Raw genomic sequence first — 18514 nt, 5'->3', positions numbered from 1 at the left:
TGGAAATGAACATTTGTTTATTTATTGGGAAATAAACAATATAGGCGCTTGTAAAAACATAAAAGACCAATGAAGTGAACAATTTCATTATGAATTTTAAAGCCAACATGAAAGAACAAACAATACAACAAGAAAGAACAAACAATAAAGCAGATAATTATTATGAACAAAAAAATAAACAAAAAATAACAAAAAATTCAACAAAAAATAACAAACAATATAAAAAAGAACATAAAATTCCAGAAAAAAGAACAAACAATATAACAATTATGAACAATTTTATGATGAATTTTAAAGCCAACATGAAAGAACAAACAATACAACAATAAGTTTGATGAATGAATTTAAAAAACAACAAGAAAGAACAAACAGTACAACAAGAAAGAACAAACAATACAAAAAGAAATAATAAAATATTAATGAAGAGTTTAATTATGGTCATTAACCATATGATTATTATAAACAAACAAATAGACAAGAAAGAACAAACAATATTAAAAAAAACATAAAGTTCTAGAAGAAAGAACAAAAAATACAACAATTATGAAAATTTGATGATGAATTTAAAAAACAACATGAAAGAACAAACAGTACAACAAAAATGAACAAACAGTACAACAAGAAAGAACAAACAGTACAATAAGAATGAACAAACAGTACAATAAAAAAGAACAAACAGTCGACAAGAATGAACAAACAATATGAGCGCGTCATTTTTGGGGGGTACAGCCAGAGTTGGCTGTACCCGGGTACAGGAGTTAGCAATGGATTTTTAACAACCACCACATACCATAATCATTAGTCTCTTATCAGATTATTTTACAATTATTAAACCGTCAGATCGATAATATGCAAAGTAAGGGGAATGAAGTGACATGACATTTGTATAACAGTTAGTTTTACAAGAATTTGTATAACCATAAGCATAGAATCATTTGCCGCTTGTCCTCTTCCCCTAAACAATCGAATTCTTCAATATCATTTTTCTTTCTCACCATTTTATTAGATCATCAAATTAACTAAACTCAAACAATGGAGAAAGTAGTAGTGCTCTACCCATCACCATTCATAGGCCACTTAATCTCCATGGTAGAACTAGGCAAACTCATCTTAATCCATTCTCCTACAATTTCCTCCATCACCATAATAATCCCAAACTCCCCTATAAACAATGCTTCCTATTACTCCTCATACGTCTCCTCTATCTCCGCCTCGTTCCCTTCCATCACCTTCATCTTCCACCCTCCTGTCCCGCTCCTTCTCGGAGACCTTTCGAGTTACGAGGATGTCGAACATATCACGTTCGAGACTCTTCGTAGCAACAACACCAACGTTCTCAACTCCCTCCAATCTCTCTCCAAGTCTTGTACTATTTCTGCTTTCATTGCCGACTTGTTTTGCTACTCGGTGGTTGAAGTTTCTCGGTCACTACTCAACATACCTACTTACTATTTCTTCTCTTCTGGTGCTTCTGTTCTAGCTTTCATGCTTAACCTTCCTGTTTATGACAGAACTTTTACCGGTTCTTACAGGAATGTTCGGGTTCCGCTCGAGATTCCCGGGTTATTCTCTCTTCCTACTAGTGATATGATTGAGTCCATGCTTGATCGTCGGGTTAGTTATAAGGAGTTTATTAAGTTAGCTGAAACTTTTCTTAAATCGGATGGGATAATTGTTAATACTTTCGAGTCGTTAGAAGTTAGAGCTGTTAAGGGTTTGAAACAAGGGAGTTGTCTTCCTGGAACTCCAATCCCTCCTGTTTATTGTATTGGGCCTTTGATGGCTAATAAAGGCGGAGGCGAGGATGGCGCCGAAGGAGGAGGTGAAAGACACGAGTGTTTAAGTTGGCTTGACTCGCAACCAAGTCGAAGTGTAGTGTACTTGTGTTTTGGAAGTGGGGGTGTGTTTTCTAAGGAACAAACAATGGAGATAGCTATAGGGTTGGAAAAGAGTGGCGTTAGGTTTTTATGGGTGGTTCGTGCTCCACCTAATAAAAGTACGGCTAATGCGATGGTAGAGTCATTGCATGGACCAGATTTGGACTCACTCCTTCCAAAGGGATTTTTGGATAGGACTAAGGATAGGGGTCATGTGGTTAAGCTATGGGCCCCACAAATTGAAGTATTGGGGCACGAGTCGATAGGTGGGTTCGTAACTCATTGTGGGTGGAACTCGACTTTAGAGGCAGTATGTGCTGGAGTGCCTATGGTGGCTTGGCCTCTATATGCCGAGCAAAGATTTAATAGGGTTTTACTTGTGGAGGAGATTGGAATAGCCCTACCAATGAATGAGTCAGAGGGTCGATTTGTGAGGTCGAGCGAGATAGAGAGGCGAGTCAAGCAAATTATGAGCTCGGAAGAAGGGGATGTTGTAAGGAAACGTGTTTTGGATTTGAAAGATAAGGCTAAGGTTGCACTCAATGGAGGAGGCTCGTCTATGATTGAATTGGTTATGTTAGTTGAATCGTGGAAATGATGGAAATATTCATCAATCCACAAGCTTTGTTTACCCTTTCAATATTTTATTATAATTGGTAAAGAATAGTGCACAAGTTCTTATTTAAATGTGATTGTAAATCGGAGTTCACGTTATTCCATTATAATATAAGTTATTCGACTGGTCATGCACTAGTTGTTTGTTATACAATAGTAGTGATGATAGAACTGATTTATGTTATGTTCAATTTTAAACGGATTTATGTTTTGTTCAATTTATACGAAATACTTAGTTTTGTTATGTTGAATCTGTACGAAATGATTAATTATATTTTGTTCAATCTGTACGAAATAGTTAACTAAATTTTGTTCAATTTGTACAAAATAGAAGTGTTTACAAGTTGTAAGAAAAAGCTCGAAAAAACAGGAAAAAAAAGAAAATTGCCTCAATTTTAAGTTTAAAATATCGTCCATTGTAATCTAAATATTTATTCTATAATTTGATTGCAACTAAGAAAATAAATTTATTTGAACTAAAATAATACTCCCTCTGTTTCTTTTTGTTTGTTACGTATTCCTTTTAAGACGTTTCACAATGTTTGTTACGTAGGACAATCTTTCCTTTTATAAACTTATTATACTATCATTTTTTGTACCAACTTTTAATTTTAATTGGTCCAATTTTTTCAACTCATTAAATTTTTGTATAATTTCCCAAGTATGTTAAGTTAACAATCTGTGTGGTTTTCCATTATTGGTTCATTTTGATAAATAAAACAATCTTATTAGTTGTTGTATTAATTAGTGGATTGAGATTTTACTTGGGTTTATTTTTTTAATAAAAAAGAAAAGAAATTTTATATTATACGTTAATAAACATGCAAAAGTCCAAACGTAACGAACAAAAACGGAGGGAGTATCAAAAGTGGTTGAGAGAAAATAATAAAAGTGAGGTAGAGTTTTTCGGAGGGAATTAAAAAAAATAAAAATAAAAAGTATTGCATCAAGTAAAAGCGGGTTCGGATCCTCTGGAGTTGGAGAAAAACTCTACAAAATAGAGTTGAGAAGATCTTGGCCTTCTATTATATTTTATGGCTGAGATTTGCTCTAAATAAAAAAAAGGAAAAAAAAGAAAAGAAACAAGTTAGGATTAGGGGCGTGCATATATACTTCTCCTAAATTATAGGGGAAGTTAGTCTTTTATGGTATTTCCCACCAAAATCTTCATCATTATCAATTTTGGTGGGAATTTCTCTTTGTTTTTCACGGGAAGATAAATAAATTACGGATACTTGCACATAACATTATACATACTCAGTATTACGATTGAAGGCTTGTGGCCATAAGTTTTTATTTTTCTAAAAAAAAAAATTGAAGCAACAATCTGTATCCCTCTATATACACAATCGACACAATTGCCTGCATATACCGATGAACATTGAAGTCGTAACTTCGAGCAGCCATTGTAAGTAAGAGAAGCTAATATATTCTAGTAGCAACACCCTCATAAACACAAGCACAAACCTTCTGGGAGACAAGAATAGGATCACCGTGATCGGTACTCAGACCATAACTCAATTTCTTCAACCTTGCAGTAATCTTATCGACATGAACGTTCCCCTGTCGCCCATCTCTCTTCACTACATACATACTTCTTTTTTCTGTAGCCTATGCATGATTTGAACCTACATACATACTTCTTTTTTCTGTAGCCTATGCAGGGCTGGGCTGCAACAGGGGTTTTTTCTACTAGTATGCTCTCCCATATTGAGCTAATAGGCTAGATTAAGAAAACGATGGTTGCAACTCTTGCAAACCAAAGAGTTTGAAGCATACTCACGCAAGTAATTTAGCCAAAAAGAACATATCAGTAGCTAATAAGGCAATTTGAGTGGCATATGAGGTATCATAAAACATCATACACATTTAAATACTACAGTATCTCATTCAACCAACCAATTGCAAATGGGTCACCTTCGTATTACTCAATCTAGCCCAGTTGAATCTACAAAAAAAAAAAAACAAATATTGGGTTGGAAGTAGTCAATGGAGTAACTGATGTAATAGCTTCAAATAGATCATTCAAAACACCAACAAAAACAAAAGCCCTCAATCAATTGCATAAATAATCAAGGTAATACACCAGAAATTTTCGAAAAAATAGAACTAACTTAATTGGGGAAAAAATTGTGTTGGAAGTACTCCATGGAGTAACGGATGTAATAGCTTCAAATAGATCATTCAAAACACCAAAAAAAACAAAAGCCCTCAATCAATTGCATAAATATCAAGGTAATACACCCGAAATTTTCGAAAAATAGAACTAACTTAATTGGGTAAAAATTGATGAAATTAATATATTCGTAACCTGGGATTTAGGTAGACACCGCTTTACCGGAATATGCCTGAACGAAATGCAGTTCCGACGAGGTGATCCGACAGGGATGAAACACCATGGCAGATGATTGTAGATTTGTAGTTTTCTGTGATTAATATGGAGACTGGTACGGAGTATTTGAGAATTAGGCGTAAATCTTGAGAGATAGAGAGATAATGATTTCATCTTCTTTTGTGAAGATGTTGAGTTGTGAGAGATTAGATGATGGCGACGGTGCCCACATCGAATTGGTGTTGTATTATCGATCTCTATCATCTTCAAATCCCTCAACAATTAAACAAGAACATTAGGGAAATTCCTTCCCAGATGTTTTATCTTTTCATCGTATAATGATTTTATTTTCTTTATTTTTTTTTACTTTTTTTAATTAGTTGAGTTAGTAGAGAAAATCTCAGCCATTAAATATAATAGAAGGCCAAGATCTTCTCAACTCTATTTTGTAGAGTTTTCTCCAACTCCAGAGGATCCAGACGCGTAAAAGGGGGTTTTGGATCCTCTAGAGTTCTAAAACAACTCTAGAAGGTAGAGTTTGAACATATCAACCATTGAATGAAAAATCAATGGTTCATATATTATATTTCCAAAATACCCCTATTTTTTCTCATCAATATGAGCCATTGATTTTAAAATGTATGGTTTAGATACAAATCTACCTTATAGAGTTATATTAAAACTCTAGAGGATCCGGACTCCGTAAAAGGGGTAAAAGCAGACTGCATATAATACTCTCCTATTTTATACCTCACTCCGTTTCAACTGCCATATGGAAATATGGAATCCACTTAGATTAGGACAAGTAAAAATGGGAAATTTGATATTCCAATCCGTACTTAAAATGTGCAAATGTGCAAATGTGCATTCGTCAAGAGTGCAAATGTGATTCGTCAAGAGAAACAAATTTCTGCAACTAAGAATTGAAAAATCCATAGTAATAAGCAATAAGCAATACTGAGAATAGAAGACCGGCCTCTGAAATGAATCAGCAAACATTTGACACCATTCACCAACCTAGCTATGAGTAGGCTTGATATAAACTCCAATGGAGGTGAGCTGCGCATCACTTGAGAAACAACCATGGAACCCGCCGAAACGATTACCCGGCCCAAACTTCAAGTTAAAACTGCCGGAAGAGTCTCTTGAATTATCACGCCCAAATGGTCCATACTTCCATAGATTCGTTTTGATTGTTAAAGATTTTACATAACCGGACTCATGGTAACCAGTCAGCCCTATGATGAATTCCCTTCCATTGAGTTGTAATGACTCCTGCATAATGCTTATGGATTATATATAAATAATAATTATTCTAATATAACACAATAATAAGTTTTCTTTTGAAGTTCTTTTTTTTCTAAAAAAGTTTTTGCATGCAAGAGTAATTATTATCTTTTCTTCTTTGCTCAAGCATTGTAACTCACATCTAACAATGTACGGAGTAACATTTTACTTTAACTTTTTATTCAATATAAAAATAAGCATTGTTACTTTAAAATTTGTACATACACAAGTGCTTTGATTTTTATGAAATTCTAATTAATATAGTTGTTTATACAGAGTACAATACTATTGCAAAAGTATATGTTTAGGTCACTAAGTTTGATTGAAAGTTTTAGATACAAGTAAAGAAAATAAATTATTTTCATAAAAAATTTTGTTTTATTTTTATTTGAATGTCTTTATAAATTAATATATTACAACCCATCCTATAATATTATCCTACCTAGATTCGTCACTGCTAATAGGCTAATTAATTGCTTTACAAGTTTACAGGATAATTCTAACTTATCCATGATAAATATGTATGTTTTACCATTGCAATGAGAAAAGTGATAGTACGTGGTAAAACATTTGAATAACAACATATACGTGATATAGAGAGAGAAATAGAGAGAGAGAGAGGGGGAAAACCATTTTGAAGGTTCCACCAATATGCCTCCCATGCAACTCTGAAAGCACCAATTTTCCATCTTCAGCATATTGAAATTGCAAGGAGTTAATGTAGTTGGTTCCATAAGATATTAATATTTGGGTAATCTTCGTCCGACCTTTTTCATCCCAGGCTTTACCAGACATACTTCCATATGGACCTACTTTTACAAGCGTCAAATTATCTGCATCCATTAGATCACAGAAAATACATTTTTGAATTAAGGAAAATTCTCACTGCAAACCCGTTTTTATGGAACTTCTACAATTCTTAAGAACACATATACTTGTATATATCTGAGTAAAAACTAGAAGATATAGTGAACTTACCAGCACCGCCCATATTTCGAATGTTTTTGCTGCTCTCACGGAGAAGTACTCAATGATGTAAATCTCCAAATGGTTGAGAGGGCCTCTTACTTATATAGTGGCGTACATAGTTGTTAGTTTTACAGAGTTCCTCAAGAGGAGGGGGTGAATTGATATTTTACGTATTTATAAAAATTAAACTACAAGGAACAGAAATAGTAAAATATGCAAGCAAGATTTAGCGTGGAAAACTCTCTAGGCCCAATAGAGAGGAAAAAACCACGGCCCCTTTGGGGACTTAAACACTTTTACTAATTAGGCAAAACAACTCCGTTTCTTTACAAACCTAATCTACTCGGGCCACAATCTGCCAATCGCCTCTGATTGCAGATGACTAGGAACAACCCTCTTTGTTCCTTCCTGATAGTTCAGTAGGAACACTTGACAAGAGGGGGGGTGAATTGTTTCTTGGGAACTTGGGTAAGTTTCTTGCGGAATTTAAACAATAAAGAGACTGAGAATAATGAGCGAAGAAAGATATAAAATGGAGGAACCTTCTTGACCCTAATCAAGAAGAACCTCACTACTTTTTTGTATTAATGTAATAACTCTATTACAAATACACTCTTTAACTCGAGTTCCTCTCGAACACGAGTTCCCCACAGCAATCCCCTTTGATTACTGTGCTCCTCTTTCTCTCTCTGACTTAACTCTAAGTCGCTCCTTTTCTCTTTGACTTAACTCTAAGTCGATCTGTTTCTCTTTGACTTAACTCTAAGTCAATTAAGGATCACTCAACCCTTAAACCCAAAATACAATTTGATATAAAACTCTAGTACGTAATAAAGCTCAAAGTAATAAGGAACTCAAGGGACACTCTTTTGAAAACTGATTCTCTTTTAAAACGTTTAAGCTCTTAAGATATATTTTGCAAAGATCAGTTGTGTTTTGAAAAGCTAAAACTCTTCTCCTTTTATAGGAGAGTTTTACTTAGGGTTTGGTACCCATGTTCTCCTCAACTACCCACTAACAGTTACTGCTCAGTAACATGGGCATAGTTGGAGAGAAACAAGGGAGACCAAATCAAAACACTAAATGTACGTTGAACAGAAATACGTGGGGAGAGTTTCAAGGAACGTGGAAAAACTTTTACTTGAGAAACAAGGAGAATAAATCAGAATCCTATGTTTCATTTATTAATTAAATACTTTTTATTTATTAAAAAGATTTTCCAAGTTAAAACTCTTTTATAATTACAGTTAACATATTTCATTTAAAACGTACCAAAAACTATGTCCCTTTCATACCAAATTGCTTATAAACTTTATTAAATACTTACATAAATCCTAAAACATAAACTCATATGTTGTAGTCTTCATGTTGCACCTTTAGAAGCTTCACTCGAAGACTTCCCGATTTGTTCCTTCTCTGGAACGCCGAGGATCCACATAATATATGAGGATCTCGCCTTAGGAACTCGCCTAAGGATCTCGCCTTGCTTAATGATTATTTCTTCAATGTAGTGTCTGACATGGATCAATTACTTGCTTATATTCCACGTTGCTTAGTTTATCCAACTCAGGATCTCCTTAACTTAGCATTATCCCTCTAAGGATCTCGGAACCTATTATGCAACATAACTTAACCAATTGTCAGGAGTTTGCTTTGTCATCATCAAAACTTTAGGGTCAACAATATTCCCCCTTTTTGAAACAGTCCCTCAACTGTTCCTACTCACTGATCTCTCGTGAGATCTTCTCTCTTGCTCAAGTAAGCCTGACTCAGGCTTATCATACAATAACTCAACACTTTAATCAAACGTATAAGAATTAATTAACTACTAACAGACGATATAAGACCAAGTAACAAATACTGCTCTATATGGGAACAGGAACAGACTTCTTTAAAGATTAAGACTTTAAGGGTGATACCTGAAAGCTTCCGGTTGATGTAAATAAGTCTGATAAAAAGTTTCGCAAAGAACAAAGGTTGTATTTATACGAATCTAAGTGTTTACCCTAGATTCAAATCCAACCCAGTTTAGGACTCTTTTTAATAGATAGATTTTCGCAAATCTTACTTCAAACGCGTTTAGGTAAAATCAATCTTTTCGTATTTTGAGAGTTATATGTTAACTCAAATTCAAGAGTATAACTTCAAACAGTTTTGCAAAATCAGTTTAAAAACTTTGACGTTTATCTTTTTGTAAAAGTAAAAACTGATTTATTTCATTTCACGATATAACTAGGACTCTTCAAAATACTCTGTTCCCATACTAAGCTTGTACTAAATTACGATGGTCTTATACCTTTCGACCCTTATAGAATTTGCTTGACTTGATCCTTGATTTAATCTTGCCACGTACTTTGAACTTAATTACTTCATAGCTCCCTAGCTTGCTTCGGTTTTGCATTTGTTCTTCTTTAAATATTAACCTGTTCCTGACATTCTCCAAAACAAACTATTAGTAGAAGGTAAGCTTGTCATCATCAAAACCAGGAATCAACAATTTCCCCCTTTTTGATGATGACAACCTTACAACTTGATAGGAGTAAATAACTTAAGGAATGAGATATGTAACCTGACAATCCAGAGTCAAAAACTTAACCAGGAACAGATGTGTCGCGTAGGTGGTAAACCCAAGTATAAAAACAAATATAATGGAACACAAGTTGTCCTCTCAATATCTTCCCCCTTTGGAATGATCAAAAAGGGAGTAGGGAAAAACGCCAAACCAAAAGAGAAGAAGAAGAAGGAGGATATGGGAATCATATTACCCTAGCAAGCAGATAGTCATCATGGAGCTCAAGTCGGTCAACGAGTTTGACCGCACCCCTGCAAGCAGAACAAGATAAACGCAACATATAGCACAACACAAGCAAAAATTCTACAAGTCAGAGTGGGGCAACTATCAGAACGTAGGAAAAGCGCACTAATGAGCATTAGTCATAAACTTGGCGCATCCAAAAACCAACACCAAAAATAAAATTGTTCAAAGAGCCAGCAAAACAAAATAAAATGTTTGATGGACAGCAGATTATATGGGGTAGGATAAGCAAAGGTTGTGAAGCAGGGTCAGGTTTGGGGAGATCCAGGAGCAGCATCCTCAGCATGTGTCACCTCCTCGACGATCATGTCATTCAGGCGTTCTGTCATATCATTGAAGAACTCAGCCTGGTCTTGGCGCACCTTGTTGATCAACTCCTGCAAAGATGAAACAGCCGACAACAGAACTGCATTGTCCAGCTGCAGTTGATCCACTTTGGCTATCAGGAGCTTGACAGAATTATCTGGGGAGGGTGCAGCAGACTGGGTTTCTCCATCCTTGTCTGATTCAGAGTCTTCAACCCTGTATACTGGAGGCATTTCCTTAGAAGAACTGGCAAGACGGTTGCTGCGACGAATGGGCTGAGTAGACACAGGAGAGGGATGTGGCTTGTTGATAGGTGAGGTGGCTGGCATTGAGCATTTCTCCTTTGGGAATGCAGAGTGCGACATCTCCTCTGACTGGCCCTCCTCTTCCTCACAGGGAAAGGCCGCCTCACCTACATCTTCTGAAAAGTCCTCTTCATCATCTACATCCTCCTCTCCCTCATCTTCCTGTGGGGTGGCTTCTTCAGCACTCGACTTCCCAACACAGACTACCCCATCCACCACACTTAGACTGATCCCATTTAGGCAGGCTTTGTTAAGAATGTGGGCTGGTGTATGTGGCTCAGCAGTGTAACGGGTAAGGTCCACTCCTACCTTTCGCATAATGAAAGTAAGAAGAGAACCATACCCGATCATGTTGTTTTGGGAGATGGAGTGAGAGAGATGGGAGATAAAAACAACAGGAAAGTTAATTTGGCGTTGGGATTCTAGAAGAAAGATGTAGATGAGATCTAACCTGCTAGCCAAAGCGCGCTTGTCATGACGCGGAACCAGACCCCTTCGAACAACATTGAAAAGAACCTTTTGAAACGGAGTCAGGACAGACTGATTGAGAGCTTTTGGGTGTTTCCCTTGTCCACCAAAATAGGAATAAACCTCCTTCATAGTCGCTCCCCCAAGCTCAATTTGGCCCTTCCCCTTGTGATAGACCTCCTCACCCAAGACGGGGACCTTGAACCAGGAGCCCAATTTTTCAGCATCAAAACTAAATTGTTTCCCATTAACTTCAGAACGACAAACCCCCTTTGTATTTACGAAATTGGAGCAAAATTCCCCCATTGCTTCTGGATACATACTAGCTTTTGAACATACCTCAAAAAGATGAGTCCATCCCTGAGATTCGATGGTCTCCATTAACTCGACGAACCCGACTTCTCGACACCACGCAAAATCAATACTGAGACCAGGGAGCATACGATCGGGGGGAAAATAGAAGAATTTTGTGGGTTCAAGTTTGACCTTCTTCTCCATCGGAGGGTGAGGTTCCCCCTGAGTCAGTGCGGCAACTTCCTTTTTCATGACCAGCTTCCTTTTGGTGGTGACCCTTGCGGTGGATTTCACAGCGGATAGTTTGGGAGTTGGTTGTTTGGGAGGCATTGTTTGAAGCGGTAAGACGGTGATAATTGGTGTGGAAGGAGAAGAGGGATCGTTAGGGTTTTGGAATTGGAGTCTGAAGAGAGTCATGATTTTATAGGGTTGAGTGTCGCGATTTACTAGGAGAGTTAAGATGGGATTTCAAAATTTAAATTTTGGGGATTTGACGAGGAGTAAGGGATGTTCCGTGAGTTTTTATAGACGGAATGATTTGGAAGTTGAAGGGCTTTTATTGGGAATCAGTGTGTGGGAAGCGTGTTTGAGTGTAGAAAATGGAGTGGTAATGCATGTACCGAGTTTTGTAAGATTCGATGAATCAAATTAATTGCTTTCCATTCATTTTTAGTATTCCCACGTAGACCTCGAATTAAATGCAAGTATTGGGAAAAAGTGCGATTACCTTAATAATGTGCAGACGTGGCTGTGGTAAAGCACAGCTGGTTTTTGCAATCCGAACCTGGTTGTTAGTCCATTCAGAAAATATGGTGCATACGAAAAAAATAATTAAAAACATTTTTTTTTTTTTTTTGATATTTTCCAGTGAGGTTAGAAAATTGTTAAGGACAACAGGTATTATTGTATTCGTATCATACCGAGTTCTAACCTGAGCTTGTCGTGTCTGTCCCTGTTAAGTGGTTTGGTCAAGATGTCAGCTACTTGATCTTCTGTGGGACAGAATTCAAGTTTGACTAGTTCCTTTTCCACATAATCTTTTAAAAAGTGATGTCGAATGTGAATGTGTTTGACCCTTGAGTGGTGCACTGGGTCTTTTGATATGCAGATTGCACTTGTGTTGTCGCATAGGATAGGAACACACTTTAATTTCATACCAAAATCTCTAAGTTGTTGTTTGATCCATAGCATTTGGGAACAGCATGAGGCAGCAGCTACATATTCAGCTTCTGTTGTGGATAATGCCACTGTGTTTTGTTTCTTTGAAGCCCAGGAGACTGCACATGCTCCTAGGAATTGAACCATTCCTGATGTGCTCTTTCTGTTTACTAGGTCACCTGCATAGTCAGCATCTGTATATCCTTTGAGATCAAAGTGATCATAGTTAGGGTACCATAGGCACAAATCGTCTGTTCCTTTTAGATATCTTAGAATTCTTTTGACAGCTGTAAGGTGAGATTCTTTTGGATTTGATTGGAAGCGGGCACAGACACCTACACTGAATGCGATGTCTGGTCTGCTTGCTGTGAGATAAAGTAGGGAGCCTATCATACCTCTGTACCTTGTTTGGTCTACACTTTTACCTTCTTGATCCTCATCCAGTCTCGTGGTTGTTCCCATTGGAGTGTGGTTGCTCTTAGCAGACTCCATTCCATATTTCTTGATGAGGTCTTTTATGTATTTCTGTTGATGTATCATGATCCCTTGTTCCGTTTGCTTGATTTGGAGACCTAGGAAGAAGTTGAGTTCTCCCATCATGCTCATTTGAAATTCTTGCTGCATTAGGTCAGAGAATTCCTTGCATAGATCTTCGTTAGTTGCTCCAAATATAATATCATCAACATAGATTTGAACAATTAATATGTCTGTATTTCTTGACTTAAGGAACAGAGTTTTATCAACCTTACCTCGATTGAACTTATTGTCTAGCAAAAAGTGTGAGAGACGTTCATACCAGGCTCTTGGTGCTTGTTTCAGTCCATACAGTGCCTTATCTAGTTTGTAGACATGTGCGGGATATTCTGGATCCTCAAAGCCTGGAGGTTGTTCCACATAGACTTCTTCCTTGAGAATACCGTTTAGGAAGGCACATTTTACATCCATTTGATAGAGTTTGAATCCCATATATGATGCAAATGCTATTAGTATGCGTATTGCCTCCATTCTGGCAACTGGAGCAAATGTTTCTTCAAAGTCTATTCCTTCTTGTTGGTTGTATCCCTTGACAACTAGTCTGGCCTTGTTCCTGGTAATCGTAGCATGCTCATCTTGTTTATTTCGAAATACCCACTTGAGACCTATTACTCGATTGTTCAATGGTATAGGCTCAAGATGCCATACTTTATTTCTTTCGAATTCATTAAGCTCCTCCTGCATAGCAATGATCCAATCAGAATCAGTTAGTGCTTCTTTGTAATTTTTAGGTTCAATCATGGATAAATAAGCATAGAAAGCACAAAAGTTTTTGAGTTGGGATCTGGTCGTGGTTCCACGTCCAAGATCACTGATTATTTGGTCAAGGGGATTTGAGCTTTGATGTTTCCAAGGTCTGGGTTGGAAAGGTGTGGTTGTTTCCACAACAGACTGTTCAACTTGCTCATTTGTTTTTGCATGATCTTCGGCCTGTGCTGGTTCCTCTTCAACTATGTTATCTTCAGATGTTTCTTCGACTTGGGTTTGTTCTTCTGTTTGGGAACTTTTCCTTATCTCTTCGTCTTTTGTTTCTCTAGTGAGTCCTAGTTCGAAGTTTCCATCAGAAGTTGTACCTGCAACATAGTTTTGGGAGTCAGTTTCATCAAATATAATATGTATGCTTTCTTCCATGCACATGGTCCTTTTGTTGAATACTCTATAAGCTTTGTTGTTTGAGGCATATCCTAGGAATATTGCTTCATCACTTCGTGCATCAAATTTTCCCAGTTGATCCTTTCCATTGTTGTGCACGAAACACTTGCAACCAAAGATTCTAAGATGGGTTATAGAGGGTTTTCTTCCTTTGTACAGTTCATATGGAGTTTTGTTTTTGATAGCTCTAATTAGCACTCGATTGAGCACATAGCATGCCGTATTTAGAGCTTCGGCCCAGAAACTTTTTGGAAGTCCACTAGCAATCAACATAGTCCTTGTCATGTCTTCAAGAGTTCGGTTCTTTCTTTCTACAACACCGTTTTGTTGAGGTGTTCTGGGAGCAGAGAAGTTGTGATCTATTCCTGAACCTTTACATAGATCATCAAATCTTTTATTTTGAAATTCTGTACCATGATCTGATCTGATGTGGACCAGCTTATGACTGCTTTGTCGTTGAACCTTTGTGGCGAAAGCCAGGAATTCTTCAAACGTCTCTTCCTTGTTGGATAGGAAGATCACCCATGTGTATCTTGAGAAATCGTCTACAATTACGAGTACGTACTTCTTTCCACTTCTGCTCTGTGTCCTCATTGGTCCACACAGATCCATGTGGATCAGCTCCAGTGGTCTTGTTGTACTGATTACCCCCTTTGATTTAAAGGACGTTCTTACTTGCTTTCCTTTGATACAGGCATCACAGACTGATTGTTTTGCAAACTTTGCATTTGGGAGACCTGTGACTAAGTTTTTCAATTTTAATTTGTTCATTAGAGAAAAGCTAGCATGACCAAATCTTTTGTGCCATAACAAAGGATCATCTTCAATAACACTGAGACAGGTTAGATTGGAGTGAGGAACCGAGTTGAGGTTAACCACATATGTGTTCCCTTTCCTCTGTTCCTCTAGGATCACTGTCTCTGTGTTACTATTGATGATTAGACATTTATTTGAGAAGAATTTTGCATAATTGCCTTTGTCACAGAATTGAGAAATGCTTAATAAACTATGACCTAGTCCCTCAACTAAAAACACATTATCGATGGAGTGAGACTTTGACTTACCAACCTTACCAATGCCAATGATGTTACCTTTCTTATTATCGCCAAAAGTCACAGTTCCACCTTCGTAGGTCGTGAGTGAGAGAAATCTATTTCTGTCTCCCGTCATGTGCTTGGAACAACCACTGTCTAGGTACCATGTGTTGTTCCCCCTCACTTCGACCTGCATGAAGTTTTTAGTTAGAGTTTTTAGGAACCCATCATAGCTTGGGTTCCTTACTTGGAATCAAATCACTTTTCTTTACCCATTTAGTTTTGGTGAATTCGATGTTCTTTTCCAAGTACCTTTGGTTTTTAGGACAAGATACTCTATAGTGACCGATTTGACCACAGAAGGTGCATACTATGTCACTGTATAAATCTACTCTGGTTTTTCTAGGATGATGCTTTTTGTGGTTAAAACCTAAACCTTCTGTGCGTTTGGTTCTAGCTTCTTCTATCCATTTTGGTGTTACCTCTATTTTGTGTCTGGTCCTTTTAGCCAATTCACTTTCTAGATGGGTCTTTTCTTGGTGAATTTTTACTAGTTTTAACTGAGCTTTTTCTAGTTCTTCTTTATAGAGGTTCTTGGTTTTGGCTATTTCTAGGTCAATCAGATCTTGTTTTAGCCAGGAGTTTTCATTGCGTAAGGCTTCACACATTTCTTTTATATGAAGGTTCTGATCAAAGAGTTTAAAGAAACGATTGTCAATATCTAAGTTTGAGTTTCTAGTCCATTCCAACTCCTCTGTGAGTTTATTGACAAAGTCTTGGTGTTTTCTGTCTGAGTCTAGTTTTTCTTTTAGGAGATCCTCATAATCACTAGTGAGACAAGAAAGTAAGTCAAACAATTCTACTTTAGACATGGATTCAAGCCTACTTTTAATAAGAACAAGACTTGCCTGGAATTTATCAGATTCTGAGTCTGATTCTTCTTCTTCATGTTCAGCTACAAGACACAGGTGAGCAATTTCTTCGTTGGGTTGTTCCTGTTCCTCATCAGAAGAAGTATCTCCCCATGCAGCAATCATGGCTTTTCTTACCTCAGTTTTGGAAAAGGAGTTTCGGTTGTCTTTGAATCTATCTTTTGTTGTTTCCTTTCCTTTTCCTCGTTCTTGATCCCATAGAGGACATTCCCTAATGCGATGTTCCAAGTTTCCACACTTATGGCATCCAGTGTCAGTTTTAGGGAACTTTCGATTTGGTTTGCTTCTGTGTTCCACATCTTTGTAGTTCCTAAACATTCTTCTGAACCTCCTAGCAAACAGAGCTGTCTCTTCATCTTCTTCAGAGTTTTCATCATTTTCGGTTTTTAGAGCAAGAGCTCTATTTTTGGTATTCTCTGAAGGTCGCGCGTTCAATTGCAGTTCATGAGTTAGGAGAGATCCAGCCAGTTGTTCCAGGTTAAATTTGGTGAAGTCTTATGGAAACAGTCCCTCAACTGTTCCTACTCACTGATCTCTCGTGAGATCTTCTCTCTTGCTCAAGTAAGCCTGACTCAGGCTTATCATACAATAACTCAACACTTTAATCAAACGTATAAGAATTAATTAACTACTAACAGACGATATAAGACCAAGTAACAAATACTGCTCTATATGGGAACAGGAACAGACTTCTTTAAAGATTAAGACTTTAAGGGTGATACCTGAAAGCTTCCGGTTGATGTAAATAAGTCTGATAAAAAGTTTCGCAAAGAACAAAGGTTGTATTTATACGAATCTAAGTGTTTACCCTAGATTCAAATCCAACCCAGTTTAGGACTCTTTTTAATAGATAGATTTTCGCAAATCTTACTTCAAACGCGTTTAGGTAAAATCAATCTTTTCGTATTTTGAGAGTTATATGTTAACTCAAATTCAAGAGTATAACTTCAAACAGTTTTGCAAAATCAGTTTAAAAACTTTGACGTTTATCTTTTTGTAAAAGTAAAAACTGATTTATTTCATTTCACGATATAACTAGGACTCTTCAAAATACTCTGTTCCCATACTAAGCTTGTACTAAATTACGCTGGTCTTATACCTTTCGACCCTTATAGAATTTGCTTGACTTGATCCTTGATTTAATCTTGCCACGTACTTTGAACTTAATTACTTCATAGCTCCCTAGCTTGCTTCGGTTTTGCATTTGTTCTTCTTTAAATATTAACCTGTTCCTGACATTCTCCAAAACAAACTATTAGTAGAAGGTAAGCTTGTCATCATCAAAACCAGGAATCTGTTAGGTTATGATACATATGACATTACATAGATCATGCGGAAACAACCATTAACCCAGGACAACATATTATTTACACATAATCATATAGCATAATTTAGATGCATACTCTTTGTTGCGTGCCCTCCCTAGCTGCGCCCGAACCGAACAAGAACAAGTCTTTAGGACTCCAAGTGTCGTCCCTCCGTAGATAGTCCACAGCACGTCCGGATCCGCCTTAAGATTGACCAACTAGAATCGCCCTTAAGGTACTAGAAAATTTCGGCACTTTTATGAGCAAGATGTGTGTTTTAATTTTCTCTCAAAAAACTCACTTTTGAATACTTTGAAAACTTGTTATAAATTGTGAGCCCTAGCCTCATATTTATAGGGGTATGGAAAGGGAATCGAAATCCTATTCAGATACAAATTAATTAAACCTAGAATCCTACAAGAACTCTAATTTAATTAATTTATCAAATAGAATTAGGAATTTAATCATTAACCGAACTCTGCATGTTTTAGGAAACGTGCACGAACACAAACACTTGCACACACACGCACGGCTGCCACGATGGGCCCCATGCGTGCGCGCGAGCAGCAGCCCACGCAGCGCCCGCGCGCGCTGCGCGCTGCGCGTGCTGTGCGCGCTGTGCGCGCTGCGCAGCCTGCTGGGCCTGGCCTTGCGCTGGGCCTGGCGTGGCTGTTTGTGCGGCGCGCTTGGCTTGCTGGGCGATGGCCTGGCTTCGTGCTGGGCCTCGTCCGGCAGGCCTCGTCCGATGCTTATTCGTACGATGCGCTTCCGATTAAATTTTCCGATTCCGGAATTCATTTCCGATACGAACAATATTTAATATTTCCGATTCCGGAATTAATTTCCGTTTCAAACAAATATTTAATATTTCCGTTTCCGGAATTATTTTCCGATTCCGGTAATATTTCCGATTCTGACAATATTTCCGTTTCCGGCAATATTTCCGATTCTGGCAATATTTCCATTTCCGATAATATTTTTCGATACGTACCATGTTTCCGTTTCCGGCAACATCTACGACTTGGATAATATTTATATTTCCGATACGATCCATATTTCCGTTTCCGGCAATATCATCGTTTCCGGAGTATTCATTTCTTGCCTGTGACGATCTTAGCTCCCACTGAAA

General features: G+C 37.3%; 1 protein-coding gene and 2 long non-coding RNA genes across 3 annotated transcripts; 1 reads left to right on the top strand and 2 right to left on the bottom strand.

The window, feature by feature from the left end:
• The first annotated feature begins 828 nt into the window (after nucleotides 1-828).
• Nucleotides 829-2623, top strand: LOC110791841 (UDP-glycosyltransferase 88B1). Its single transcript, XM_021996598.2, has one exon. It carries the CDS (start codon nucleotides 1033-1035, stop codon nucleotides 2473-2475), a length of 1443 nt encoding a protein of 480 aa, XP_021852290.1. The 5' UTR covers nucleotides 829-1032; the 3' UTR covers nucleotides 2476-2623.
• Nucleotides 2624-3755: 1132 nt separating this feature from the next.
• Nucleotides 3756-5332, bottom strand: LOC130469427 (uncharacterized). Its single transcript, XR_008929961.1, has 2 exons — nucleotides 4804-5332; nucleotides 3756-4440 (listed from the first exon to the last, which is right to left on the bottom strand). It is a non-coding gene; the product is annotated as an uncharacterized lncRNA (long non-coding RNA).
• Nucleotides 5333-5765: 433 nt separating this feature from the next.
• LOC130469180 (uncharacterized) lies at nucleotides 5766-6893 on the bottom strand. The gene is made up of 2 exons (XR_008929548.1): nucleotides 6742-6893; nucleotides 5766-6099 (listed from the first exon to the last, which is right to left on the bottom strand). It is a non-coding gene; the product is annotated as an uncharacterized lncRNA (long non-coding RNA).
• Nucleotides 6894-18514: the final 11621 nt, after the last annotated feature.

This window comes from Spinacia oleracea, chromosome 3, assembly GCF_020520425.1.
Source record: "Spinacia oleracea cultivar Varoflay chromosome 3, BTI_SOV_V1, whole genome shotgun sequence".
Taxonomy (NCBI): domain Eukaryota; kingdom Viridiplantae; phylum Streptophyta; class Magnoliopsida; order Caryophyllales; family Amaranthaceae; genus Spinacia; species Spinacia oleracea.
The sequence above is the reverse complement of the archived record's forward strand: the minus strand, read 5'-3'. Positions and strand labels throughout refer to the sequence as shown.

What these genes read in the sequence shown, in the direction of transcription:
- LOC110791841 (XM_021996598.2), top strand. Translation starts at nt 1,033, where the DNA reads ATGGAGAAAGTAGTAGTGCTCTACCCATCACCATTCATAGGCCACTTA.